The sequence below is a fragment of the Podarcis gaigeae genome (assembly GCF_964106915.1).
Source record: "Podarcis gaigeae genome assembly, chromosome: 8".
Taxonomy (NCBI): domain Eukaryota; kingdom Metazoa; phylum Chordata; class Lepidosauria; order Squamata; family Lacertidae; genus Podarcis; species Podarcis gaigeae.
The window spans coordinates 71,091,440-71,118,557 of record NC_139684.1 but is presented as its reverse complement, the minus strand read 5'-3'; the positions used below and the strand labels follow the sequence as shown (position 1 = coordinate 71,118,557).

The 27,118-nt window shown below is 45.1% G+C and overlaps 1 protein-coding gene across 1 annotated transcript; it reads left to right on the top strand.

Annotated features, from left to right (window-relative positions):
• The first annotated feature begins 1,147 nt into the window (after positions 1-1,147).
• Positions 1,148-27,079, top strand: LOC310849969 (synaptophysin-like protein 1). Its single transcript, XM_083751012.1, has 5 exons — positions 1,148-1,400; positions 15,804-15,922; positions 17,188-17,395; positions 19,677-19,862; positions 21,342-27,079. Exons 1-5 carry the CDS (start codon positions 1,332-1,334, stop codon positions 21,471-21,473), a joined length of 714 nt encoding a protein of 237 aa, XP_083607138.1. The 5' UTR covers positions 1,148-1,331; the 3' UTR covers positions 21,474-27,079.
• Positions 27,080-27,118: the final 39 nt, after the last annotated feature.

Genomic DNA, 27,118 nt, shown 5'->3' with positions numbered 1-27,118 from the left:
ATTAGATCCAAGGCACCTTCCTATGTTCCTGTATCAGGAATGGACGCCATTGGACTACAGCCCCCATCATGCCTGACCATTGGCCACAATGGGTGGGGCTGATGGGAGTTGGAGTCCAGCAACATGTGGAGGTTCGGAGCTATCCCCTACCCCTGGCCCTGAATTATGACCATCGAGGGGCTACACCTTCGGAAAGGCAGAAATCCCACAGGTAGCAAAGCTTGCTGCACCTGTTGAATTTCTTTTGCTTTTTTTAGGAAATGATTTTTATTTGATTTTACCAATTCATTCACACTCAAAATCACAAATAATAAAAATTACACAAGATTATTTTGAATCATTAGACTTCCCTCCTGCCCTTGGTGGGTTCTTTAGTTAACCTTTTCAACTACATACTATAAGTCCTCCTAATTTTTCAGTCCTCCATTATATCCAAAGTCTATGTAACATCACAAGAGTTATTTAAGACCTGCCAAAGGGTTCAAGTGTTTACAGTGCTCTGTCAAATATAATACTGTATAAATATCTCCCATTCTTTGCTGAAGTTTTGATCCTTCTAGTTTCTGATTTCCCCAGTCATTCTTGCCATCTCTGCACAATCCATTCATTTAGTCTGCCAGTCCACTCTGGCAGGGACCTTGTCGTCTTTCCAACTTTGGGCAAGCAGCAGCACCTGTTGGATTTCTACCGCGCGGTTGCAAAAAAACAAAAACAAAACGAGGAAAGAAGCGCGGAAGGCGAGCCAGCCGGCAGCAGAGAACCACCATCGCCGCCGTTGCAGCACCAGGGAAGTAAAGCCGGCCATAGAACCAGTGGCGAAGCGTGGGTTTGTCAGCACCCGGGGCAAGGCAAGTAATTTGCACCCCTAACCCGTGGATTTGCGCCCCCTAACCCCCAGATGTTGCGCCCGGTGCGGCCGGGCCCCCTGCACCCCCCACGCTACGCCACTGCATAGAACAGCTTTTCCCGTCCGGCGGCTGCGCTCCACGTCGAGGGCAAAAGCAGCTCTCCAGCGGAGATTAAGATGGCAACCTGGGGCGGGCGGGCGCGCGGGGCTCGCCCCGAGGAGGCGGGCCGGGGCAGCCGCGCCCCTCCCCTGGGGCGGCCGGGACTGCGCTCTGGCCGCGGGGCGCTCTCGGGGCGGGGCGCAAGCAGCGTCGGGCCGAGCCCAGCCTGGAGCGAGTGAGTCAGGTAGGAGGCTGGCGGGCTGTGAACGCCCCTTCTGTTCCGCTCCTCCCCTCTCGGTGGAAGAGAGAGAGAGAGAGAGAGAGAGAGAGAGAGAGAGAGAGAGACTGAGCCACCTCTCCGCCGTCTCTTTCCCCGCACAGAAAATGTCCGGGCTGCAGATCAACTTGGGACCCGTGAAGGAGCCGCTGGGCTTTATCAAAGTCCTCGAGTGGGTGAGTCCTCGACGGCAGGGGGATCGGAGAGCGGGGCTGGGCCAATGGCCACAGAGGGGTAACGGGTTTTTGTGTGTGTGTGTGTGTGCGGGGGGGGAGTTGATCACCGCGTTTCCTGGCAGGATCTACCCTACCCTACCCTACCCACCCCAACCCCCCCCCCGGGGCAGGTATTGGCTGCGAGCCCTGTTTGGCTCTCCCGCTGGAATTTCTTTCCTTCCTCCCTTCATAAACACAGGCGTGGCCTCCGGCCTGTACTTTTCGAAGCTCGCTTAGATTTGCAGGGGACTCGTGTCTTTCCAGCCCACCCCGCTCCAGGGATCTATTCTGGGCCGCTTCTAAACACATACACACACACACCCTTGCATAGTTGGTGCAGGGCGGGGATGTCTGTTGTGTTCTATTTCCAAACAAACCATGTGCTTCGGAGTGGGGATCTGGTCATGGGAGGGCTGGAGGGGGTGGGGAGCGAGAGATCACGCAGGCAGGTTAATAGATCTGTCGCCTTCCGGCTCCCAGCCGCTGCTGCAAAACCTGGACTCTTTCCTTCCGTGCGTCACGTTGGAAGGGGCAGCACGTGTGCCAAAAGTGACTTGTAGTTTTATGCCTTGCAACGTAATAAACTTTTAGCGGGAGTGCAGCGGGTATGGAGGGTATGGTGTGGAGGAGATCCAGTCTCTTTAGGTCAGTGGATCGTGGAGTAGGAACTGGCCCACTCTCATAACGCAGGCTGAGGATTATTTTTGCTGGAAGGAGTTTATACTCTGGGGGCAAAAGGGAACCCAATGACTGTACTTGAGGCCGGACTCTGTCAAGTCACTTCAAGGAAGTGCCATGCAGGACCTTAGCATATTCTTGTTGGGAATCCTGGAGAGCTGCTGTCAATCCGTGGAGACCACCCTGAACTATCAGTTGAAAGGCAGTTTTGTATGTTCCTATAAGCAGGAAGGAACAGGTTGTGGCCTGAGATGTTTTGGCGCTTGAGGCTCCCCACGCTGGGGAGGTGCAGCATGTGAACCTATGTAAGCAGTGTTAGAAACTAAGATATGAAAGCTAGGAGCTAAATGGCACCTTAAACCTTGGTTATGGGCGCGACAACGGAATGTCTAGGTGTGCTTTTTAAATAACGAAGAATACAAAGCTGAAAATGAATGAACTGCACCTAAAATAATTATGTTCATTTTTCACATGGTCTAGTCCTTCCCCTGCCCACCCATAATATTCTTAAGAGAGTCTCTTCTCCAGTTTTCAGTGAGTAGCTCGAAGTGGGGAGGCAGAAAAAGGTCCTCCTTTCCTTCCACACTGCAGTTTTAATCTGAAAATTTAGGCGCAATACTGCACCCAGAGCTCAGAAACGGCTTGCACTAATGAAATTCCATGTTGCGAAATGCACCTAGAACAGCGGGAGCTATGCAGAACTAGATAAATTAACAGGAAGGATTCGAAATCTGCAGGACCAGAAATTCACAGAAGACTGGTGTAAATTTACAGACTATTTGAAAAGTAATTGTGATGATCAGACTATGTTTGTAGGTTTGCAAGAAGTTTTGTGAGGTGAATTATTGGAACTATTGCAAAAACGGATAAAGGGGAGGATGGTTAGTTAAGATAATGAAAGGCAATATGAATTTAAGAAATGCACAAGAAGTGGTTAAAACGGTGGATCATCAGAGGTGCTGATGGAAGTAAAAAAAAAAGATTGTATAAGTGGTGAAGCTTTGTGGTATGTATTATAATTTATATGTTAAAATTATTTTTTTTAAAAAAAGAACAACGGGAGCGTCAAGCACTGTCCCCTTACGAGCGGGGATGGGGGGCAAACTCCACAAGGGTTGCTGGAATACAATGTTACCTTGGTTGTTGAATTTAATCCATTCCGGGATTCTGTTCGACTCCCAAAATGGTTCAAAAACCAAGGCGTGGCTTCTGATTGGCTGCAGGAGCTTCCTGCACTCAATCAGAAGCCATGTTGGAAGTTCGGCTTCCGAAAAACATTTGCAAACTGGAGCACCCACTTCCGGGTTTGTGGCATTTGGGAGCTGACGTTTGGGAGCCAAGCTGTTCGAGAACCAATGTACCACTCTACCTCCCTCTCACCAAGGCTGGGAGATAAGTCATCTACACATTAAGAAAAGTGCACACAATACTGTATCTATATAGGGTTCTTGGATCACGAGAAGCACTCCACCACAGTTATTTCACCTGCATTCTGACAGGTACAGACTTGCAGAATGTAGGTGTGGAGGGCATGCTTGAATGCTTCTCCATGTGAAAACCAATTCTCATTTGTGCATAGGAAACAATCGTGTCAGTAACAAGGCTGGTCTGCAACTCGTCTTCCTGACATACCATGGCTTTTCATGGTTGAGGTTTCATTTTGTTTTTAGACCCAAGGGAGCATGCAATCATTCAGTTTCTCCTCCTTGCATTTTGAGTGGTGCAGGCTTGCATAAATGGTGCCGCTGGCTATTTTGAGCATTTATTTTCAAACATATGAAAAGCACATGAAAGTGTGCATAAATATCCATTAAAGTAAATTGAGAGAGAGAGGAACCCCCAAATCACAAAGCAGCCCCCAAACCTCTTAGCCATCTTGTAGGTCCTTGGCAAACCCAACATCTGGAATTTGCACAATGGCTCTATCCTTTGCTTTTTATTTGGGGATGCAGGAGTTGGAATAACTTTGGACACTAATGGGAGGGGGAGTTAAATAGTTTTTCATAGGAGTTTTTTCAGCAGGAACTCACAGGAACTAAGTTACGGCACCTCTCAGGTGAGTGCCATTGCCATTAAAAGACAAGGGAGGCGTTTATGGTGAGTTCCGGCACCTCTTTTTCTAGAAAAATAGTACTGATTTTTCATGACATTGATTACAATGGTACCTCAGGTTACATATGCTTCAGGTTACATACGCTTCAGGTAACAGACTCTGCTAACCCAGAAATACTACCTTGGGTTAAGAACTTTGCTTCAGGATGAGAACAGAAATCGTGCAGTGGCTGCGCGGCGGCAGCAGGAGGCCCCATTAGCTAAAGTGGTGCTTCAGGTTAAGAACAGTTCCAGGTTAAGAACAGACCTCTGGAACAAATTAAGTTCTTAACCCGAGGTACCACTGTATAGGCATTTCCAGGGATTCCCAAAGTTGTTAGATAGATTGTGATCGCTTTGGGATTGCAGTACAAAGGAGGAGGGAAAGGTTATGAGTCTCTAGCTACTGTGGGCAGATGCTTAAGTGGCAACAGCGGGCATTTTTATATCTGAGGTTTAAATTAGTAGGTGCTTAAACATGCATGCCTTGTTTACATGTGGTCTTAAGCCAAACCATGGCTTAAGCATGAATGAGTGAGTGGACAGGTCAAGAGGAAAAATCACAGCCACTTTGCTCCTTCCCCAGTCCGTCTGAGCCTCATGGCTCATGGTTTGTCTCACTCCAAACAAAGTACAGTGGAACATCGTGTTACGGACAGGATCCATTCCGGAGGCCTGTTCGTAACACGGAACTGATGTAAGCTGAAGCGCTGCGCGTGGCGCGATTTAGCGCTTCTGCGCATGTGCGAGCGGTGAAACCCGGAAGTAACCCGTTCCGGTACTTCTGGGTTGCCACGGGACACAAGATGAAAACACGCAACCTGAAGCGGACGCAACATGAGGTATGACTGTATGAGCTGTAGCCAAGGTTTGTTCTTGGGCTGCTGCTCATAGTTTGTCTGGGACAGACAAGTCACAAACCATGGCTTAGCTCTTGTGTAAGCGCAGCTGCAGCAGTCAACAGGATTGGCGGAGAAAAGTGGCTGTGATTTTTCTCTTGGCTTGCTCATTCATGCTCAGCCATGGTTTGGATTGAGTGTTGCCTGCAAACAGGGGCAAAGGCACAAAAATACAAACCTTAAGGCATTAGGGCTGCAATGATATGCTCAGCCTGGGAGTTACATCTATTGAACTCAATGGGGATATTCTTCTAAGTAAATATGTATAGGATTGTATACATATTGTATAGGATTGTAAGACGTGTAGTTAAGTTTGCAAAATTCATAAATATTCTCCTACCTTCACTTATTATTTGATCTAGTAAATCCACTTTAAAAAAATAAATAAATCACATTATCCCTTTAAATTTTACGTGAATGCAGCATCCCATCTATATCCCATTCATTTCTAATCTAGTGAATCATGGTTCCGAATATGAGTAGTAATAATAATAATAATAATAATAATAATAATAATAATAATAATAATTTATTATTTATACCCCGCCCATCTGGCTGGGCTTTCCCAGCCACTCTGAGTGGCTTCCAAAAAAAATATTAAAATACTATAATACATCAAGTGTACATTATTGATGTGCTCTGCAACAGTGTAAGCTTAACTCTCAAATGTATGTTTATGTACCAATTCATTAAAATTAATTAAAAAAAATACTTTGCATAAAAATGACCCGGGGGGAAATAATATTAAAAAGGGAAGAAAGTTTGAGTTTCAAATAGGGCTATAATGAGAGTACTGTATGAAGTATACCTTTGCTAGAAAGTACTTTCAGTTTCAGTCTCCTGTGAGATGAGGTTGAATTTTTCATGTCCTATGGAAACGCACAACAGTGTTTGCATAGTGAGGTGGTGGGGGAGGCAGATCTAGATCTACTCATAGATCTGAGTGATTTTGCAATAGTTTAGTCTAGATTGCTGACTCCCAGTTGTTTAAGAACAGCAGCACGGAAGATTTTCCCTCTTGCCAGTTAGTGGCCTGTTAGAAACCCTGAGCTTTTTATAGGTGGGGATGGCAGATAAATTTGATTCAGTTTGCATTTAAAGGCAAACATACCTAAATCACACCTTTATGAAATAGTACGAGAACTGAAATTCTCCAAGCGTTGCAGTGCAGTTTCTCTAGCCAAGTAATGGGTACAAAAATGTATAAAGAGTACATGGAAATGCATATATTAGCAAAATTAACATGCAAAAACGCATCACATTAGCAGAAATTGCTTTGGGAAAATGCGCGTGTTAAGCAAAATTTCATACAAAGGCGTGTATATTAAGTGAAATTTACCAAAAAAAAATGCTGCTGCATTTTCATGAGGACCTTTTTTTAAAAAAAGCACAAGCTGGAAACACAAAGAATTGAAAAAAGGAGAAACTGGGAGAACCTGAAATTGACAGATTCATCCATCCCTAGTTGCAAATTGGATATAGATTTGTCCTTGCATATGCAAGCTATTTCGTTTCAACAGGCAGTTGTCTTTGCCCCGAGCCACCATTTTGCATCTGCCTCTACCCACCCTTCGTAGTATTTTGCACCTGATTCCAGCTGGCAGACCTGAGGGATCTAGCATAAAAACAACATAGCTCCTGTGAGCCCAGAGCCCGCCCACCCATCTTGTGGGTAATTGGAGCTGAAGTCAGATGCTAGGAAGTGAAGTGTATTATATGCTGCAATCCAGTTGCTTTTAATTTGGTTTGACCGCAGACACCTTACTCCTCTTGTGAGCCCTTAACAGAGGGTTGCGAGGCAGGGGACCGGGGAGAAGCCAGAGGGTATTTGAAACTCTTTACGGATATGCATTGTGCAGCCTGTTGATGAAGTCTGGACATTTATTTCGGGCACAGATGTGGCCCAATGGCCTATCAGCTGTGACAGCCTGTCTGGAGTAGCCAAGGGTGCCCTCCTAGTCCAGAAGGCAGGGCCACCCCTACTGTTGGGTAGAGTGAGGCAGTTGCCTCAGGCAACAGATGTGGAGAGCACTGGGAAGTTTTTGAGATGGCTGCATACCCTCCAAACGTCCTGATTTTCCAGGAACAATCCCGGAATAACGAAAGCCATCCCAGGTTCTGATTTATTCTGGAATGCCCCTATTTCCCCTGCCGGTGCTGCCACTGCCGAGCTCAGGGAGGAGGATGAGCCGGCGTTTGTCCTGAGTGACGGTGGCTGCGAGGGAGCATTCTGTGGCCTCTCCGTGGCTGCTACTGCTGCCGCTGCCCTCCTTCCTGGAGAGTGGACCAAGAGGAGGTCAAGGAGGGTTGGGAGGGGAGTAAGAAATGACCCTATGACCCTATTTTCATCTGAGGAATGTTGGAGGGTGTGCATTTGTGCGTTCCACATGGCCTGCCCTATACCTCCTAATCTAGCCTGTCTCCTTGCAAGTGCTGAACTAAGATTCAGCTGCCAGCCCAGTCAGCTTCTGTTCATAAAATGAAGGGAGCGTGCCGTCTTAGCCTTTGCCACAGACAGCAAATTGTCTTGCGCCAGCTCTGGTGCAAAAATATCCCAAGTACCCTGAGAGATCAAGAGAGGTAGCAGTGATCAGAAAGGGGGAGGCAACGACATTTTCCAAGCTGAAACATGTTTGTTTTAATAGTACGAATTCTTCAATACATGCTTAGATAGGCAGAACGAAATGTTGAATTAATGGGTTTTCCCTCCTTCCTTTCTGATGAAAGTCACCCACCCCACAGCCTGTTTTCCCTCTCTGGTTGCTGGAGCAATGGCGACGGCAAGTTTATTCCAAAATCCTCGTCTTTCCTTTTCAAAGACTTATGGGGTACCCCAGAACATTAGAGCGTGCAAGATGTTTGAAGTGCCTGGAAATGTAACATCCAAACAAATTAATTCTTCCAGATGTGCAGATGGGGGCGTTTGAGGTCAACATCTGGTAAAACCGGCAAGAACTTTATTAAGAAGAGGACAGCATAAATAGAAAGGAATAAGACTGTTACCAACACTACCTCAGTTTAAATTACAAGTTCCCAAGCTCCTCCGGCCCAGCAGTGACCATTTGAATATTGTTGCGGGCCTTGGTTGAACCACTTAATAATGTTTTTGCCTGTTATAACAATTGTAAAGGGCTGTGCCTAGATGCTGAATGACTTTTTAATTGTATTTTTTATTGTTTCTCTTATTTCTCATGCGGTATTACAATTGTATAAAACATTCCTCTTCAACCAGGCCTCTGGCTGATTAATATTCTGAATATTATTCTACAGCCTTTTAAATGTGTCTGGGAAGGGTGTGTGTGTGTTATTGTTTTGCTGTTTTGTTTTAGCTTTTGTGTGTGTTGAAAGAAACGGAATGGTTGCGTCTAAGCAGCTTGTCTTTTTTAAAAAAAGCCTGACGTGTACTTTGTACGTTTGGTGGTGTAACTTCGCAAGCAATTTTAACAGCTGGAAAATGGACTTTTAACACGTCTCCTGAGACTCTCCTCTTGATCGTTCTGAAGATGCCACACCCAGGAAAGTAAAGAGAATCAGGGCATCTCATCTCCCAACTTTCATTTGCTGTTTGTGTGGTCTGAACTTCAGGACAGAATGTAGCATGGATACCTGCACGTTCTCCCCCCAAAGAATTCCCCCCTGGGGAATTAAAAGTCTCATTTCTGCAGCATAGTAACATTTCGTGCTCAACTTTTCTGGAAGAGCTGGAGCCAAGGGAGCTCCCTATTGCCAAAAGCATCTAAAACAGCCTTCGCCAACCTGGTACCCTCTGAATAATTTGACATGCAATTCCCATCAGCCTCAGCTAGCATAGCCGTGTTGCCTGTGGCTGATGGAGAGAGGCAGGGCTCTTCCAGGCAACTTACTTCTTGAGCGTTCTTCCGAATCTTGCTTGCACAGAGCTTACATGGCGGTTACAAAACGTCTGGTATTGACTGAGTATTTGCTCCGATTTGTTTGCCAGGCAGTGAGAATTCCTCGTATTTTGTTTGCAGGTTGTTTACATAGAGCATGGGTAGGCAAACTAAGGCCCGGGGGCCGGATCTGGCCCAATTGCCTTCTAAATCTGGCCCACGAATGATTTGGGAATCAGCGTGTTTTTACATGAGTAGAATGTGTCCTTTTATATAAAATGCATCTGTGGGTTATTTGTGGGGCCTGCCTGGTGTTTTTACATGAAAAGGAATTCGTTCCCCCCCAAAAAAAATATAGTCCGCCCCACCCCCAGGTCTGAGGGACAGTGGACCGGCCCCCTGCTAAAAAAGTTTGCTTACCCCTGACAGAGTGATCATCTAGTCCAACCTGAATTTGCAGCTGTCCTGTACGGGGATCAAACCTGCAACCTTGGCGTTATCAGCACCACGCTCTAACATGCCTCCCTATTAATCATTTATCCCACACTTCTCAGTGCATTACACCCTTACTTTCTAAACAGGAAAAAGTACAGGTTGTTGTTGATTTGTTGCACAAGGCACCAGCATGTTAATCCACTTTGGAAGCCTAAAGTTCTGGTACAGTGGTACCTTGGGTTACATACGCTTCAGGTTACACACTCCGCTAACCTAGAAATAGTGCTTCAGGTTAAGAACTTTGCTTCAGGATAAGAACAGACACCGGGCTCCGGCGGTGCGACAGCAGCAGGAGACCCCATTAGCTAAAGTGGTGCTTCAGGTTAAGAACAGTTTCAGGTTAAGTACGGACCTCCGGAACAAATTAAGTACTTAACCCGAGGTACCACTGTATACGCTAGAATCTTTCCCGCAAAAAACTGACAGTCTGGAGGGGCCCATAGTCCTAAACATCTGGAGGGCTCCAGGTTGATGAAGGCTGATCAAAAATAATGTAGACCTCTGAGAAATTCAGCATGTTTCCCGTAGCTGTAAAGGTGTAAGCGAAAATATTTATGCTGGTGTTTTAAAAAGGGGATTCTTGACTATAGGAATCTGAAGTGCTTCCTGCCCCTGCCCCCCATTCTGACTGAGACTCCTGTTTCTCCACAAGTAGCCATTTTGAGGCTTAAGCTTCATGATGAGGTAACTATTTTGTTAGAACAGGAGGTGGCCACGAGAGAGGAACCGGAAACTGGATATTCTCCGTTAAGAACAATTTCCTGCAGGATAGGAAATGTACCGTTTAATGCTTTGTGTTGGAAACTGTATGATCTTGGTGTTTTAATTTGTTTTACGGGGTCTTGGACCATACAGTAAAATTTGCAAGGATGTGTACACACTATGCGTTCAAAACACATTGCCAAAGAATGCTGGGAACTCTAGCTTGTTAAGAGTGCTGGGAATTGTAGTTCCACGAGAGGTAAAATACACTTTGCATAATTTTTGTGGGGCGTATGCTTTAAATATATCGTGTGTACACAGCTTCGGAGACACGGTGAATAAGACGGTTGCAAGAGTTCCTTCCAGGTGTCATCGGAGAACGGTTAACAGATAGAGCAGACAGATTCCTCAAGGCTTCTCTCTCTCAAATGAAAGCTGACATTCTTGGGATTCCACGTAGAATTTTGAGCATACCAAAAAGAGGAATGGAAACAGTCCCAATTACATCAGGTGTAGGGACTGAATCAGCTTTGAGTTCTGAATGAAGGGCTTCAGGCACCAGAGTAAGAGCCACACCATTGGGGGGGTACCATTTGGTAGCAGGGACGTGGGCTCTTTGGGACTGAGGGGTCTTGTCTCCCCCAATATCTCTTGGGGGGCATAGACCCCTTCAGTGCATGGATGTAGCCAGGATTTTTGTTAGTGGGGAGCAGGCCTTTTGTTGGGGGGGGGCAGAACCTCTGCTACCGTATTTTTCGCTCTATAAGACACACTTTTCCGCTCCTTAAAAGTAAGGGGGGATGTGTGTGCGTCTTATGGAGCAAATGCAGATGGGAGGCTCTGCTCAGCGCTCCCTTTAAAGAGCCACGTGGAGCGTTTGTGCAGCTCTTGGGGGCTTTTCCCTGAGGAGGGAGAAGGCCAGCCCGTCACTGATGGGCTGCCCTTCTCCTTCCTCGGGGAAAAGCCTGCAAGTGTCGCACCACACGGCTCTTTAAAGGGAGCGCTGAGCAGAGCCTGGGATGCATACAGGCTCTGCTCAGCGCTCCCTTTAAAGAATATTTTTTCCTTTGCATTCCCCCTCTAAAAACTAGGTGCGTCTTATGGTCAAGTGCGTCTTATGGAGCGAAAAATATGGTAGCTATTGATTTTTAATGATTATGGGGGGGGGCAGCTGCCCCTTCTTGCCCCCCCTCCAGCTCTGCCCATGCCTCAGTATTGTGAGGGCAAGGAGGCTGAGCGCAGAGCCAAATCTGGCACGGCTTGAATGACTGGCTCCTCCTGAGTGTGAGACAGCAGGAGCTGCTGGACCTTGAAGCCTTGCTAGGCCTCCTCATGACAATGATCAGTCGTTAAAATTCTAGAGGATTTAAACAAATTCTTAAGCTGATCGGATGGTGTGGAGGTATGCAAAAAGCCCACTTAGTCCCAAGATAAAAGCACTAATAGGAATAAATGTACAGATGGGGGATAGGGTAAAATTTGCAAGATCAGAACTAAATTTACCAGGTGAGGCCTACAGTAAATTGCGAAGTGTTCCTGTCCAAGATACTGTATCGCATTCTCATCCCCCCTTGTTTTCTGTTATCATCCTCGTCCAACATTATCCTGTGTTCTGTGCCCACTGAAAATGCTCAGTCTTCACTGTTGCTTTGGGGTTTCCTTTCCCCTGTTAGGTTTCCAACCTGCCTGGAAATAGTTTTACATCTACAAACCTTGAGTTTCTCCCAGGACTGTTGGATGTTTCTCTCGTGTGTATGTATGAATGGTACAGTCAAACCTCGGTTGTCGAACGTAATCCGTTCCGGAAGACCGTTTGACTTCCGAAATGTTGGACAACCGAGGCGTGGCTTCCAGTCGGTTGCAAGAACTTCTTGCACTCAAGCAAAAGCCGTGTCAGACTTTTGGGTTCCGAAAAACGTTAGAAAAACAGAGCATTTACTTCTGTGTTTTCAGTGTTCAGGAGCCAAAACGTACGAGGCATTCGGGAACTGAAGTTTGACTGTACCATTTTGGCTGCAAGGAGAGCAGTGGGAGAGTTGAATTCACTATGGGTACATCAGGGCTGGGGAATCTGTGACTTTGTAGATGTTGTTTTGAAGGGGCAAAGCCTCATAAGGCTAGAGTTTGACACCCAGGTCCCATCAACCTTGTCCATATAGGTCATGCTGACTAAGGCTAATGGGTGTTGGAGTCTAATAACATCCTGGAGGGCCACAGGTTGAACAACCCCTGGTATATGTGATGGGAATACCAAAAATATCCTGCTTATTGGAATGCTGAACATAAAGGCAACATGTAAGCAGTAACATTTGGGGCACCAAATATGAAATAAACAAGGCAGCACAGATCTGGCCAATTTAATGTGCTGCCTGCATTGCTGGATCTGGGCTCTGCAAACATAGGCTATCATTTTTGTGTCTCTGCTGTTTTTGATATAGGCTAGGCTGGTGGTGTTCTTCATAAATGCCATTTCCATGCTTCTAGTAATAGTACTGACATTGGGTAATAAATCTATTGCGTTGAGGAGGAAGTACATGGAGACATGGGGAAATGAATTGACTCTTTCACTGCTGCCTGCATAAAAAGTGAGATATGGGGCAATATATCACCCCAAGGCCGGAAATGGTTGCAAGGCAGTTCCATTGAACCTGGTCTGTTGAATCCACAGTTTCCCCAGGACATTAAGTGCATTCTGATGACTGCCAGTTAAGATTTCAAAACAGAAACCCTCCTTTTTTGCAGAAGATTTATACAATGAATTCAGCCTTTTTCAACAAAACCCCTCCCCCAATTTGTTAAACTGGAAATAGCTTATTTTCAAACTAGCATGTGGCTGATAGCAATCAGCCAATCTAGGGCCATCACTTCCTATCCCAAGTGACACTGAATATTTACACAAATCACGATGCATGGGAAAACGTGGTTTTTGCCATTGCTTGCTATTGTGATTTGTTGCCCCATGCAGGTGGCAGGGGAGAGCTAAGCCGACAGAGTTAACGGCTGGTGATATATCAGGATGTTGGAAACCAGATATAGCCCAGCCTTAATCTTAAGGGTTTCAGGAAGGAGTCTTTGCCTCGACATGCCAGGGATTGTCCAATAAAAGTGACATTGGACAGGTCAAGTAGAGATGGGCATTGCAGATAAGGCACAACTTTATATCCAATATTAGTCATAACTCAGAGCAGACCTATTGAAATTAATGGGCACGACGAACACAGGGACATTATTTTCATTAGGTCTGTTCTGTGACTAGAACTCGGTTGAATACAAGCCACCATCTTTAGATAAAACATCTTCAGATAAAAGCCAGATGGAATGAAGTGATCTTTCCTGAATGACAACTCAGGAGGGGTCGCTTGAACTGCATGTTCCACAATTTGGGTGCCACCACTGAGAAGGCCCTGATGACCATGCTTTCAGTGTATATGGGATACAGAGAAGGTCCCTTCACTAGTGCTTAGGGAGTTGGTAGACTGATGCAGGAGGAGGTGGTCCGTTAGGTATGGACCCAAGCCACTTAGGGCTTAAAAGGTATTTCCTAACATTTTTAAATTGTGCCCAGAAACAATTATAGCCATAGGAGCTACTGCAGGATCAGTGTAATATGAGTAGGTGCCTGCTTACATACTTGCTGCTGCATTCTGGGATCAATGGAAGTTCCCAAAGGAGCTTCATAATTAGTCCCATGCAGATTGTGTTGCTATAAGGTAGTCTAGACCAGCCTTTCTTAACCTTGGTTCTCCAGTTGTTGTTGGACTACAACTCCCATTATCCCTGACCACTGGTCCTGCTAGCTAGGGATGATGGGAGTTGTAGTTCAACAACAGCTGGAGGAGACCCAAGGTTGGGAAAAGCTCATCTTAGGCTACTGTAAGTTGTGTGTTAAATAAACTGGTGGAGAAGGACAGTTTACCTTCACCAAAGCAAGTCAGTGTGTATGCTGAGATTATGCTGAAGCACAGGAAGGCTAGTCCTGTGTAACAACCTAGGACTATAAAATTTGCGGTTTATGCAACAAGAGCTGGCATTTCTAGGAGGCTAATTACCATGCTTCTGTGGTACATCTGCCCACGGTTGCTTTCCAGGATATTCGCTGCTTGCTCACCTAGCAGGCCACAGACTGTGGGTCAACCCAGTTGGCACAGTTCATGTGAAACTTGTGCGGCACAAAATATATATATATGTCTTTCTGCAAGCAGGATCATGGCAGGCTCAGGGCCTCTTGAATGAGAAAGGAAGCTTGATTTCTGCAAGGTTAGACCTTTCTTTCAAACTGGTGGGTTGTAGGGGCAAAGAGAGATTCCCTGGCAGTCCCATCCCCAAAGCCTGGGATCTGTTGTTTGTGAATGGTGAGGTGTAAACTGCAGTTCCCAGGATTCTTTTGGAGAAGCCCTGACTGTTAAAGTGGTATCCATGTGCTTTGAATGTAGGGTACGGATATGACCCCAAACTCTTTCACTGTTAGCCATCAAATTCTCGAATTAGTGAATCTGGTGTTGCACACCCAGAAGATTAGTCTCTTTTCTTTTTCTTTTAAATAAGCTGTCAAGACCTTTCTCTTCTCAGAAGCCCTTTTATGAGTAAGATATTGTCTTAACGCCAGCTGCTTTTCCATCGGCCCCATTAACAATGTTTCATTGTTTCATTGCTGTTGTTTTATTGGTCCTTTCTGGACTTTATCTTTCAACCAGCAATTGAGAACATTTTATTTGCTATAAATTTGTCAAATAAAAGTGTTAAGATTCTTGAAACGGTAGAATGCGTTGTACAGTGGTACCTTGGGTTACATACGCTTCAGGTTACATACGTTTCAGGTTACAGACTCCGCTAACCCAGAAATAGTGCTTCAGGTTAAGAACTTTGCTTCAGGATGAGAACAGAATCGTGCTCTGGTGGCACGGCAGCAGCAGGAGGCCCCTTTAGCTAAAATGGTGCTTCATGTTAACAACAGTTTCAGGTGAAGTACGGGCCTCTGGAACGAATTAAGTACTTAACCCGAGGTACCACTGTACCATTTCAGACTGCAAGTGGGGAATCATCTTTCTGAATTCTTAAAAAAATAAACTTTTTTTTTAAAAAAAAAATCCTCTCTTCAGGTCGATAGCGTGAATATTAGAGTCTGGAATGGGCTGGTGCCTTTCTTTCTGATCAGCCAGAAGAATCTATTGTCGTTTTTAAGATAAAATAAATCTGAGGAGCATTAAGAATTATCTCCCCCTGCTTGGAGTACACAGTATTGCCCCAAGAGTCTATCTACCTTAGTTGGGTAATCTGCGGCCCTGCAAATGTTGCTGGACTCCAACTCCCATCAGCCCCGGCAGATTTAGAATGACCTGCAACTTTAGGTGCCTTATAAATTAACAGCCACAACAATTATAATTACAGTGATAATCAGGCAGAAGGGTGGCAAAGCTTCTTGAGCCCAATGGCATCACAGAGAGGCAGTGGATCCAAACGGAGGGGAACAAACAGGCTCCCAGAAGGTCCACAATTCAAGATCACCCATTACTGATCAGAGCATAGGAACTTTTTATGATGTAAAAGGGCCCCCAGAAAGCGTTCATTCCCTCCTCCATGATGTACGTGCCTATGCACCCGAAAACTGCACTAACGCGTACATTTGCTTTTGTCTTGGTTCTTCGCAGATTTTTGCCATCTTTGCATTTGCTACCTGTGGAGGTTACAGTGGAAAAACCTCCCTTATCCTCAACTGCTACAATGGCACAAACGCTTCTCTTCAAGCCAACTTTGCGTACCCTTTCAGGTAAGAGCATCTATCCCTTTGAGGAACGCTGCCACTTGTGGCGCAAAGAGAGAGGCCCTTCTAATTGTCCACGCAACAAACACGTCTCTCTCCAAAGAGCTGCCCTAGACTTGGGGAATGTCGTGTGTGTGGACAGAAATGGCAGGTTCCAGGTTTGAGGAGGCTGTGGGCAAGGTGCCTTTTGAAGCTGGGGCCTGTCGTTGAGACCTGCAGGGGTTACCTTGCTGTGAGAGGCGATGCCAGCCTTGTTGCTGAGCAGAATGAGGTGGCTTGGGGGGTTTTCTGCCTCAGGCGCCAGAAGAACTTGACTGACTTTGGGCAACGGGGCAGGGAAGGTGGCACCATTTGCTGCTCTGCCTCGGGCAGCAAAATGCCTTTCGCTGACCTTGATGGGAAACCACAGCGGTTCTTATAGCAGTGCAGCAACGACAGCTGGGTCTGGCTGCCATTTCAGTTTCCCACAACCCCCCTGGGTTGCATCATGGAGGGCCATCTTGGGAAAGTAAAATGGCAGTGATTATTCTGGTGTCTAATGTTGCTTGGGGCCCTGAGTCAGAAAGGAGAGGCCCCAATCCAGCAGCAAGGTGGGCCCTGAGGACGAGGGAGGTCGAGTAAGCACCATACAACATTTTAGACCACATAACATCATTCCTGAGCACCCGCATCTCTGGTTAATATGTGGTGTTAAAAGGTGTTTTGTACTTTATTGGCCCGCAGCCTTAGGTTTGTTTCTTTGAAGTGTATGCTATTGTTTTGACAGCTGTAATCCTTTTCCTCTTTACGTGTTTTAACATTATTAAATTAATTTTAAAAACCCAACATTAGCTACTACAGATGCTCTTAAACTTTATTTTTTTTTGCAACTAAGGCTGCAATCCTGTGGCAGAGCCCTATGATGAATTGGTGCCTCCCTGCCACCTCTGTTTACCTTAATATTAGTTTGGCCACCTACCCACCAAGTGAAGCAAGGCTCTTTGCTACCTATGCAATGTCCTCCTTCCTGCCTTCCTCTGAGAAATGCCAAGGGGGATCTTCTTCAGAGTGAGAGCTTCTGGGCAAGATGGTTTTAAACTTAAAGAATTTTCAAAGTTACTATGGTTTTCAAAGTTGATGGAAAGAACAATTGTCAGCTACGAAGTGCAAGCTGAAATGCTGCATGGGGGTTGATTTTGCATTTCCCCCTGTTTAGTTGGGAATCTTGCAAATGGAAAATTGAGCTTCAGCATTCTCTCTCTCTCTCTCTCTCTCTCTCTCCGGAACTCAAGGTTGCACCAGTCTTCGTTTGACATTCCTTCAATCAAGCAGTGTCACAGCATCTGGAACAGTACTTACTACCTGGTGGGAGACTTCGCCTCTCCCGCTCAATTTTTTGTCACTTTTGCAGTCTTCGTGTTCCTGTACTGCATGGCTGCCTTGGTGCTCTACGTGGGTTTCTTGCACTTGTATCGGGGCACTGGTAAACTCCCCATGATTGTAAGTTGGCAACACCTAGCTTCCCCATAATTTATAGGACTCAATAAGGATATGTGTTCCGCCTATCAGTTGGGCATTGAGTCTACTTGATACATTGAGTGTACTTGATTTGTGTGTTCCATGCTCCAAGAGAGAGCTGTAAATGGGCTGCTGTATCTGGAACCAGTGCTTTTTTAACAAAATGTTTAGGGGTACTCTCATTTTCACTCAAGAAAATCACAATTTTATTCTTCAAATTGGGGAAAATAAATACAGTAAATGGACAAAAGTACAAGGATTCACAAAATGTTTAGTGGTATGTGTACCCCTGCGTCCCTCCAGAAAAAAGCACTGTCTGGAAAAATCCAACCACCACACACAAAAATTAAATTGGTGATTCCTATTCTTAATATCATTACATTCAGATTGTTACTTGTTTATGGACCATTTTTGTTAGTAGTAGATGGTGGTGGAACCGGCGACCCCTCAAAAGTTGTTGGACTCCATCTCACATCAGCCCCAGTCAAGGTTCTGCACAGCTTTGGAGATTGTTCTGTGTACTTCTTGGTTGCTAACCGTGGATATTTTGCCAAACAAAACACTTTTAAATCCTTATTTTAAAAAGTGTTAGGATGTGGATTGTTTTAGAAGATAGGAAGTCTCTTTAAAACCTAGTGATCTCTCAAAAGTTAACTTTTGATTAATTTAAAGCTATTTTAATACACAACATATGGGACGCGAGTGGTGCTGCGGCTTGAACCACAGAGCCTAGCACTTGCTGATCAGAAGGTTGGTGGTTCGAATCCCTGCGACGGGGTGAGCTCCCGTTGCATGGTCACTGCTCCTACCAACCTAGCAGTTCAAAAGCACGTCAAAGTGCAAGTAGATAAATAGGTACCGCTCCAGCGGGAAGGTAAACGGCGTTTCCGTGTGCTGCTCTGGTTTGCCAGAAGCGGCTTAAGTCTTGCTGGCCACATGACCCGGAAGCTGTACGCCGGCTCCCTCGGCCATTAAAGCGAGATGAGCGCCGCAACCCCAGAGTCGGCCACAACTGGACCTAATGGTCAGGGGTCCCTTTACCTTTACCTTAATACACAACACATGGGCATTTTGTACTATTTAATATTCCTTTCCTGGGTGTGAAGCATCCAGGGCCCATACCTGACCTCTGGATGTATTCGAGAGGTTACCCTTGAAGCTGGGCAGGTGTGGTGCATTCCAGATGTTCTAACTATGATGCAATGATTCTTTCTTCCTATTCTCCTTGCCGCTGGGATTGCAGGAGCTCTGGTGAGTGTGGCATTCCTTTCACATGTTGAGTTGCATTCTGAACACCAAGACAGGGCCCATCCAGCTTGCCAACCTTCTTCTTAACGAAGTTCCTTAAGCACAGAAACATTAAGGCCTATCCCTTAGTGGCAGGGCAGGTGCTCAACATGCACAAGGTCCGAGGTGCAGTCTTAAGACCTCTCCAGTTAAAGGGAGCAATGGGGAAGGGCCTTAGTGCATTGGTAGATCACCAGCTTTGCATGAAGAAGGCCCCAAATTCCATCCTTGGCATCTCCACATAGGGTTGCAAGCAATCCACATGTTCAGCTACTGTGTCACTGAGCAATAATAAAGGTGTATGTGTGGATCAGCCCTGGGTAGTCCTTAGCAGCGACCTGGTTTGGTGACCAGTTCTCTGCATCTTCCACCGTCCCCTCCAGAACAAACAGCAAACAACTTTTGTAAAAAAACAAACAAACCAAAATCCAGAAGCTTTTCTTTTGGGAATTGTAGAGACAGAACTACCTAAATTGTATAGAAATTTGTGTATGCTGCTATAGCAGCAAGAATGCTACTTGCCCCAAAGTGGAAAGAAGTAGGTGTCCCAGTAAAGGCAGAATGGATACAAAAACTTATGGAATATGCAGAAATGGCAAAACTTACCGGAAGAATTAAGAAATCAAGATAACAAACTTTTTATATAAAAGAATGGAAATGGTTTATTGAATATTTACAGATAAATTGCAAACAGATAAAAACATTATCAGGATTATTGTAATAACCTGCAGTTTCATAAGAGTATATATTTAAAGTAGATGATTGAATGAATCCAAATTAAATGAATTTGGAAATGCAGAAGATATTTTTTAAAAATAAATGTAAGGAACCGCAGAAAGAGGGAGAAGGAAGTCAAACTTTGAAATGTTAAATTGACTGTAAAACTAATGAAATGTATAAACTTGAAAAGTATAAATAAAAACTTTTAAAGAAAAGAACAGACGGCTAAGGGTGCCTGTCTTTTCTCCTGATGCAGGACTTTGTTATCACAGTAGTCGTCTCTTTCCTGTGGTTGGTGAGCACATCAGCCTGGGCTAAGGCCCTCACAGACATCAAAACATCCACCGGACACAGCATAACTGAACTTCAACCTTGCCTGAGCCCCACCAATCGATGTCAATTCAATGACATCAGAAGCTTGGGTTCCTTGAATGTCTCTGTGGTATGTATGCATTACTAGAAGCTGGGGCTACAAGCAACCAGAAATAGCCACCATCCTCATGTTTTCTTTCTTTGAAAGTTGTCCCAGGAGACAGAATACTGGTCTAGTTTGGGGATAGCTAACATGGCGGCCTCCTGATGTTACTGGGCAATGGCTTCCATCACCCTTGACTGTTGGCCATGCTGGCTGGGACCATTGAACGTTGTGGTCCCACGAGCATCTTTAGGGCACCACATAAGCTGTCCCTGGTCTTGAGGAACCAGCAAGGCAATTGTGATTTACATAATTTCCTCAGAGCATGTAGAAGGACCATAGCTCAGTGGTAGAGCATCTGCTTTAGGTGCGGAAGGTCGCAGGTGCAATCCTTGGCATCTCAACCTTTTGGCTAAGACTAGGGTGTAGACTGGCTATTCTCTGAATTCAACATTCACTAACTCAGTTTTGACCTTGACCTACCACTCGTCTGTCCTGGAAGGATTTGCATGCCTTGTTATATGTTTCTTCCCATTGCCCCCTGCTGAAAACACTTCTGTGCACACCCAAATTCCTCAGGGGCGATATATTCTGCCGTACTTCCTGTAGATTGATTTAGAATCAAACATCCTCTAATAAAAAAATATTAATCCCAGTGCATCAGTTTGGATTCACACACAGCTCTTCAGAGCAAGATGTGTTGGGACCAGTCAATTTTCATATTCTGAACTTTCGTGACTCTGTTTTTTTAGGGTTTTGAGGACTTGGTGACAATAGCTTTGAAATTGGAGGAGGTTCTCATTTAATACAATACAGTAAAATGCTTTTCCTGGACACTCTGGGTTAAACGGCATAGTCTGCTTTGTCACAGAAATATTTTCTCCTGAAGGTAAAAAAAGAAAAAGAAAACAGCTGCAGGAAGCTGCAGTTTCAATCGGAAGTATCTGGGTAGATTAGGTGCCCCCCCCCCATTTCTGTGAATCGTACAGTTCTTCTTATCAAGAGTACCTATACCTCTTCCGCTGCAGGACAAAAAGCTCAAGGGAGACTTAATTTTTTAAAATAAGAAAACTGGCCCAAGAGGAAAGAGATAATTGCGTCCTGCCCCGAGGCAAACACCCAGTCCGGATAGCAACTTCCTGCAGCTCTTTGGGGTTAAAACAACATTCCTTGGGGGAAATGTTTTCTTCTGACCTTGAGTGGTTAACAGCTAAAACAGGGACAGCTAATGTGGAGCCCTCCATGGGTTGTTGGACTACAGCTCCCATCAGCCCCAGCCAGCATGGCCCAGTGGTCAGGGATCATGGGAGTTGTAGTCCTCATGGGAGTGATGGGGAGGAAGGGACTGGAGCAGGTCTGTTCTGGGATTCTAACACTTCATGATTTTCTCCCTGGAATTCATGTCGGAAATGCAAATTGTGGGATGCAGCTGGTAGGATCAGGCAGGTGCACTAGTTTCTTCTTAGGCCAAAACCTCCATCTCTTTCCCCCTTTTCTTGTTCCTAGGTCATTGGTTTCCTCAACCTGATCCTCTGGGCAGGGAACGCTTGGTTTGTCTACAAGGAAACCAACTTGCATAACCCTCCAGCTGCCGCTCCTCCGACCCCAGGCAACCCCCCACCTCATTCGGGGATGTAAGGAGCATGGAGAGCCATCCGCTATGGGGCGCAACCTCTTGCTGGCAGGATGGTCGTGGCAGCAGGTTGTTGTTGTTTTGTAAACCCCCCTCCTGATAATGCAATTGATGTGTGAAAAATGGATGGGTTTCTTTTGTTGTTGTTGTGGTTCTAAAATTTCTGTCTAAGAGGAAAGAATGGAGATCTCTGCTCAGCCCCGTGTGCATCCAATTAGATCATGCTACTGTACTGAAGCTTATTCTGTGCATTGAAAATAAGGACACAAGTTTCTTGATTTAAAGCCTAGGAGAGTTTAGCTGTACAGCTTTCCAAGGGCTGCGCAGGTCAACACACGCTGTGTGCACTGAGTTGTGCTGCTCAGTGTAAGCTGCAGCCTGATCCTGTATATGTTTACTCAGAAGGCAGTCCTGTTGAGATCAGTGGGGCTTACTTCTAGGCAAGTATGCTTAGGATTGCAGCCTTGGCTTCACCCAAGCGCGCGCACACACACACACACACACACACGCTTGGGTGAGACCAAGGCTCACATATATATATGTATATATGCCTTTGGCTGCCTTGCAGATAGGAATTGTACATAACACTCAAGAGATGTACATTGTTCTTAGGTTACACTGCTGTCCTTCTGTAGCAGGAAGAGTCTAGGTGACTGCCTGGGACAGTATCTGTATGTGAAACTCCTGTCACCAAACTTTAGATTTGTAACTCTAGGAATGGAAGAGAGCAGGGCTGGGGAACCTGTGGACCTTGATCTATAGCTTGATCACAACCACCTTTCAACCTTAACCATTGACCATGCTGGCCGGGACTGCTGGAAGTTGGCATTCAACAGAATCTGGAAAGCCATAGGCTTTCCACACACGCAGAGAGACAAAAAGCATTTCTCTGCACATGGTCTATATAAACCAGAATATGCAAGACTTGTTGATAGGAGCTCTGCACAAAATAATGGCATCTGAAGCCGGCTCCAGAAACTTGAACGGAACCCAAACCTTTAAACCAATGTTGAATTTCTAGCCCTTGCAAGTGGTAAGAAAATGTGAGGCTTCATTTAGGATAATAATCAGCCTCTCTCCCTGACTCCACACCTCTTTTGCCTTAATCCAGGCTTCGTCTAGTGCTTCGCAAACCAACTGAACTCTGAATTTTGAATTTCTTTTTAAAACAACCAAAGAAACCACGCTTGCTGCAAATTATTACACAGTGGCATTTGCAACTACTAGTAGAGCTTGCAAATTCTCATTATCTGGTTAATTCCCCTACACCCTCAGTTTAGGCTTTGTGATTACAGAGTTCAGAAGCTATCATGCCTTTAGCGTAGCATTCTGGAACTCCTGGCCAAACTCAGCTAAGAAGCTGCAAGCAGTTTGTCTTTCTGTGCCTGTAGAATTTTGCAGTTTGGATTCCTAAGGATCTTAGTTTTTATTACTTCAAATTACTTTAAAAATGCAAGGTTCTAGCTGTCATGGTTACAGATGCCAAAAATGAGGCTGCAGAGCTTGGAGAATGGATGGATGTCTTTCATGATTTCTGATAAACCTCCCCATTGCCAAATGTTCCTCCACGGCCCGCTTCATAGACGATCTCCCATTTCTAAGCTGCTAGTTTGCCAAAATATTCTGGAAAAGTCGCAGAATTCAAGAGGAATGCAGAAGGAAGCATGCCTATGGAGCACATTTATGGAGAATTATTGCATATATTTTAATGGTGCTCAGAATTCGACGTCATAATTCATCTAATTACTTTGGGAGATTTCTGCTATGATCTCTATTCATGGCATATGACCCCCCCCCCCCCCCGGTTCTGATGGATGTATTTACAAAAGCTTTGCATGAACTCCCAGCAGTGTTTTTCCCCCCATCACATTGTTGATTCAGTAGGATTTTCATTGTAAGCTGTCTTGGGAGTAGGGATGGGGAAACTGGGACCCCCAGAAATTGTTAGATTACATTACAGCTCCCAGGATTTTTGATCAGTGATCATAGTGGCTGCTGGAGCTGGTAGGAGGCCTGAGTCCCAGCAAGATGCAAAGAGTAAGGATGGGGAAATCTGACAGTTCTGGTTCCTCTCACTTTTTTCCAGTCTTAGGTTCAGTTTTCCACATTTCTACTTCGGTGTGTGATTTTTTTCTTTTTTAATCATCAACATTTTAACGTGGATTTCTCTTAATATGCAGAAAATTGCATGCGATTTCCCCTTAAACACACAGTTTTGCAGAGCAATTTCCCCTAATATAGTGCATAATAACGTACACTTTACCCCAGTGTGTGTGTGTGTGTGTGTGTGTGTATTTGTACACATTGCTTGGCTGGAGAACTGCGTTATGAAATTCAGATACTTTTTCATGTTCACTTTTCACTGAGTGACAAGCTTCCAAAAAAACCCTGGCTTCTCCCAGATGGCTGTTTGAAAACCAGTGATTTGAAACAATGAAAAAGTGTTACCAGATTGTGCAAAGAACAACTGTTTCATTTTGCTAACAGAAAATGTGTTTCCCAAAGCAGCGTGATCTGCTTTTATGTTTTCTGGGAAACTACAGCAGTCCTGAATAGATAACTGAAAATTAAAATGAAATAGCTAGTAACTTGCTATTTTTGCTCCCAACCATTCTATATGCATTTCTTTTTTTGATGAATTACACTGGTGATTGCTTCCCTCTTTTTTGTCAGTGAAATCATTATCCAAACTTATGACACAAATTAAAACTGCTTATGGGTGCCTCTGGCTATAGAATCCTTGAATCCCAACTTGTGATGAGAAATCTGGAGAAGCAGCCATGGCACATGAGTCTGGATTGCTTCCCCTCTCACTTAAATGCTCAGCATGCCAACAGGCGTGACTTGCGGCGTTCCAAGTGTTATCATCACACCCATAAGGGCTAGAAACTTGTGAACATGGTTTAAAACTGAAAAGCTGAGATTCCCAGGAATCTGGATTTGTGCGCATTGTTACATCAGATGCTCCCATAAAACTGCGAGTTAGATTCCCAGCCCTGCTTGGCAGATCTTGAAATGAACTGACCATCCTGAGAACAAGCAAACTCAAATTACCGTATTTTTCACTCTATAAGACACACCAGACCACAAGACGCACCTAGTTTTTGGAGGAGGAAAACAAGAAAAAAAATATTCTGAATCTCAGAAGCCAGAACAGCAAGAGGGATCGCTGCGCAGTGAAAGCAGCAATCCCTCTTGCTGTTCTGGCTTCTGGGATAGCTGCGCAGCCTGCATTCGCTCCATAAGACGCACACACATTTCCCCTTACTTTTTAGGAGGGAAAAAGTGAGTCTTATAGAGCAAAAAATACGGTATTTATTATGTATCTGTCTGACTCGCGCAGCAGATTTCCATTTGTGAAGCAGAACTCCTCCTCTCTCCTGCAGACCTTACCCTCAAAATCTGCTTCAGAGGGTCAGGTGACCCTCTTCCTGAGGGTAGAGGAAGGGGCAATTGCATTGCGCGAGTGGAATGCTTCTCACATAGCAATGGATACATGTTTCACATGACTAAAACAAGCCGATCTAACCAAGACCCAGTAACACCTAGCTTCTTATGCAATGTTCTTCATCACGTGAAGCAATAATGTTCTTCATCACGTACATATGCTGAAGCCTTAATCTGCACTCAGGGTGTTTGGAAATCTGCACGGTGCTCAGTGCTGAAGAGGGGAGAATTTTCACTTCAAAGGCAGAATCCTAAGTTTCAGTGCCTATACATATATATATATTTCTACGTCTCTTTGTTTATACTGCTTGTCCCCCCCTAACAATTGTTTCCTGCTTGCTCCAGGCGTGTGAGCAAAATGCATGAAAAAATAAAATGCCTTGCCAAGTTACCACAGGGAGACGCCTCATACATTTATGAAGCTGCTGTGTGTATATTCTGCTGCTTGTTTTGAATGGTGGTTCTCTGGACTTCTCAGGGCTGAAGTCGTGTCCCTTTGGGGGCCTTTATTATTATTATTATCATTACTACTCATTATGGCCCTCTCCCTCCGCCATTGCTTGGCATGAATGTGCAGGTATCAGACCTTATTTTCTGCTAGAACGGGAGCAGGGGTTAGGGACGGGCCATAGCTCAGTGACAGAGCTATGCAAGCAGGTTGGTCCCGGGTTCAATCCCCTGGGTAGGGCAGGGAAAAGACTCCTGGAGAGATGCTGCCGGTCAGTGTAGACAGTATAGAGATAGATGAACCAAAGGGTTTTTCCAAAGCAACTGAAGATTCCTCCCACCCCTAAGCTCTGACAAGCAGATAACCCTGACCTGCGAACTTTGATAGGAATTGGGCCTCATCACACGACCTGTTTGTGGCCTATCACCTTGCTGTTTCTTTCTTTGGCCAGGTTCTGGGTTCAGGGCCTGCCGTGTGGGGCAATACTGTTGGTTGAAACTGACCCAAGCCGCACAAATCGCTCGCCTCCAACCAGACGGGTGGATTTTCCCATCCAACACCTGGCCTAAGAACCATTCAGGTGTATCAGTGGAAGCCTTTTCTAGGTTGGCCTACAAGATCTCAAAAGAGAACTTTGGGCCTGAATTGGAAGCAGGAGGTTGAGGGCACGACAAAAGAGGGTGCACAAAATCGCATCCCCTTTCATGGTGGTGGGGAGGAGCAAATTGGGAAGCCCTTTATACAAAAGTCACCGGTGCTTCTCTGGTGTGGGATGCCAACGTGAGCTCCCCGCCCCCGATGGCATTGTGCTGACATGGCATCTTTCAGGGCCATTGTGGGAAATTCAAAATGGCAGCCGGCAGCACAGGAAGCACCAGTGAGTTGGGCACCCCTTGAACCTTTCCCAATAACCAAAACACACACACCCCCTACACTTTTGCTACCATCAAATAGGGTGATGAAAACGGTGGGGTTGGTACAGTAAAATTATTCCTCTAATCAGTTTGCCGCTAGTCCACTCAACCTGTGGTGGCACCCCCACAACAGCTGTATGATGGGAGAGAAATTCATAAAGTGATTGTGTTAGATAGCCCCTCTCGAATGCTTATAAAACTGTTAAAACACTGGATGTACTTCACTATGCAAATGTATGCAAATAATGCTTGCTGCTTTCTAGTAATGCTGTAAACAAGCACATTTGGGGAGGGAAGAATGCTGGAATGTAATATAGCTAACAACACCCCCCCACACACACTTTAACTTGGGGACATGTTACATAGCATAACACCCCACAATTTTTTACCCCTTGATACTAGATCTTTCCTAAATCACCCCAGATGTAGATAGCACAAATAAATTCACATTATTTTCTCTTGTAAAGAAATCTGGTTGTGCCTTTAAAAAAAAATCCACTAGCAGTGAGCTGTGTGTGTTTGTTACATGTCCATGGAAGTGCAGTGTGACTATTCCTGATCAATTGAGCTCATGTGGAATTGCAGTTGATTCCATCATTTGCTTTTTGTATGCATGTTCCCCCCCCCCCCTGCGATGGCAGAATATGGAAGCTAAATGCATTTATTATTTAAACACACACCTTTTTACTTTATATAGATTTTTTTTTTGCCTGTCTCTCACAAGAATTGTTTTGAGATCCCTGTATGTGTTCTGCACACACAACAAATGTAATAAAACAAATTGCTCAGTGACTGTATTAAAGTTGCAAATGCTCTCTTTCTTCCAGAGTGTGTCTAGTGT

Coding starts and splice junctions, on each gene's coding strand:
- LOC310849969 (XM_083751012.1), top strand. CDS start 1,332: ATGTCCGGGCTGCAGATCAACTTGGGACCCGTGAAGGAGCCGCTGGGC. Junction 1,401..15,803: donor TTATCAAAGTCCTCGAGTGG/GTGAGTCCTCGA, acceptor GGTTCTTCGCAG/ATTTTTGCCATCTTTGCATT. Junction 19,863..21,341: donor GTTCCTTGAATGTCTCTGTG/GTATGTATGCAT, acceptor TCTTGTTCCTAG/GTCATTGGTTTCCTCAACCT.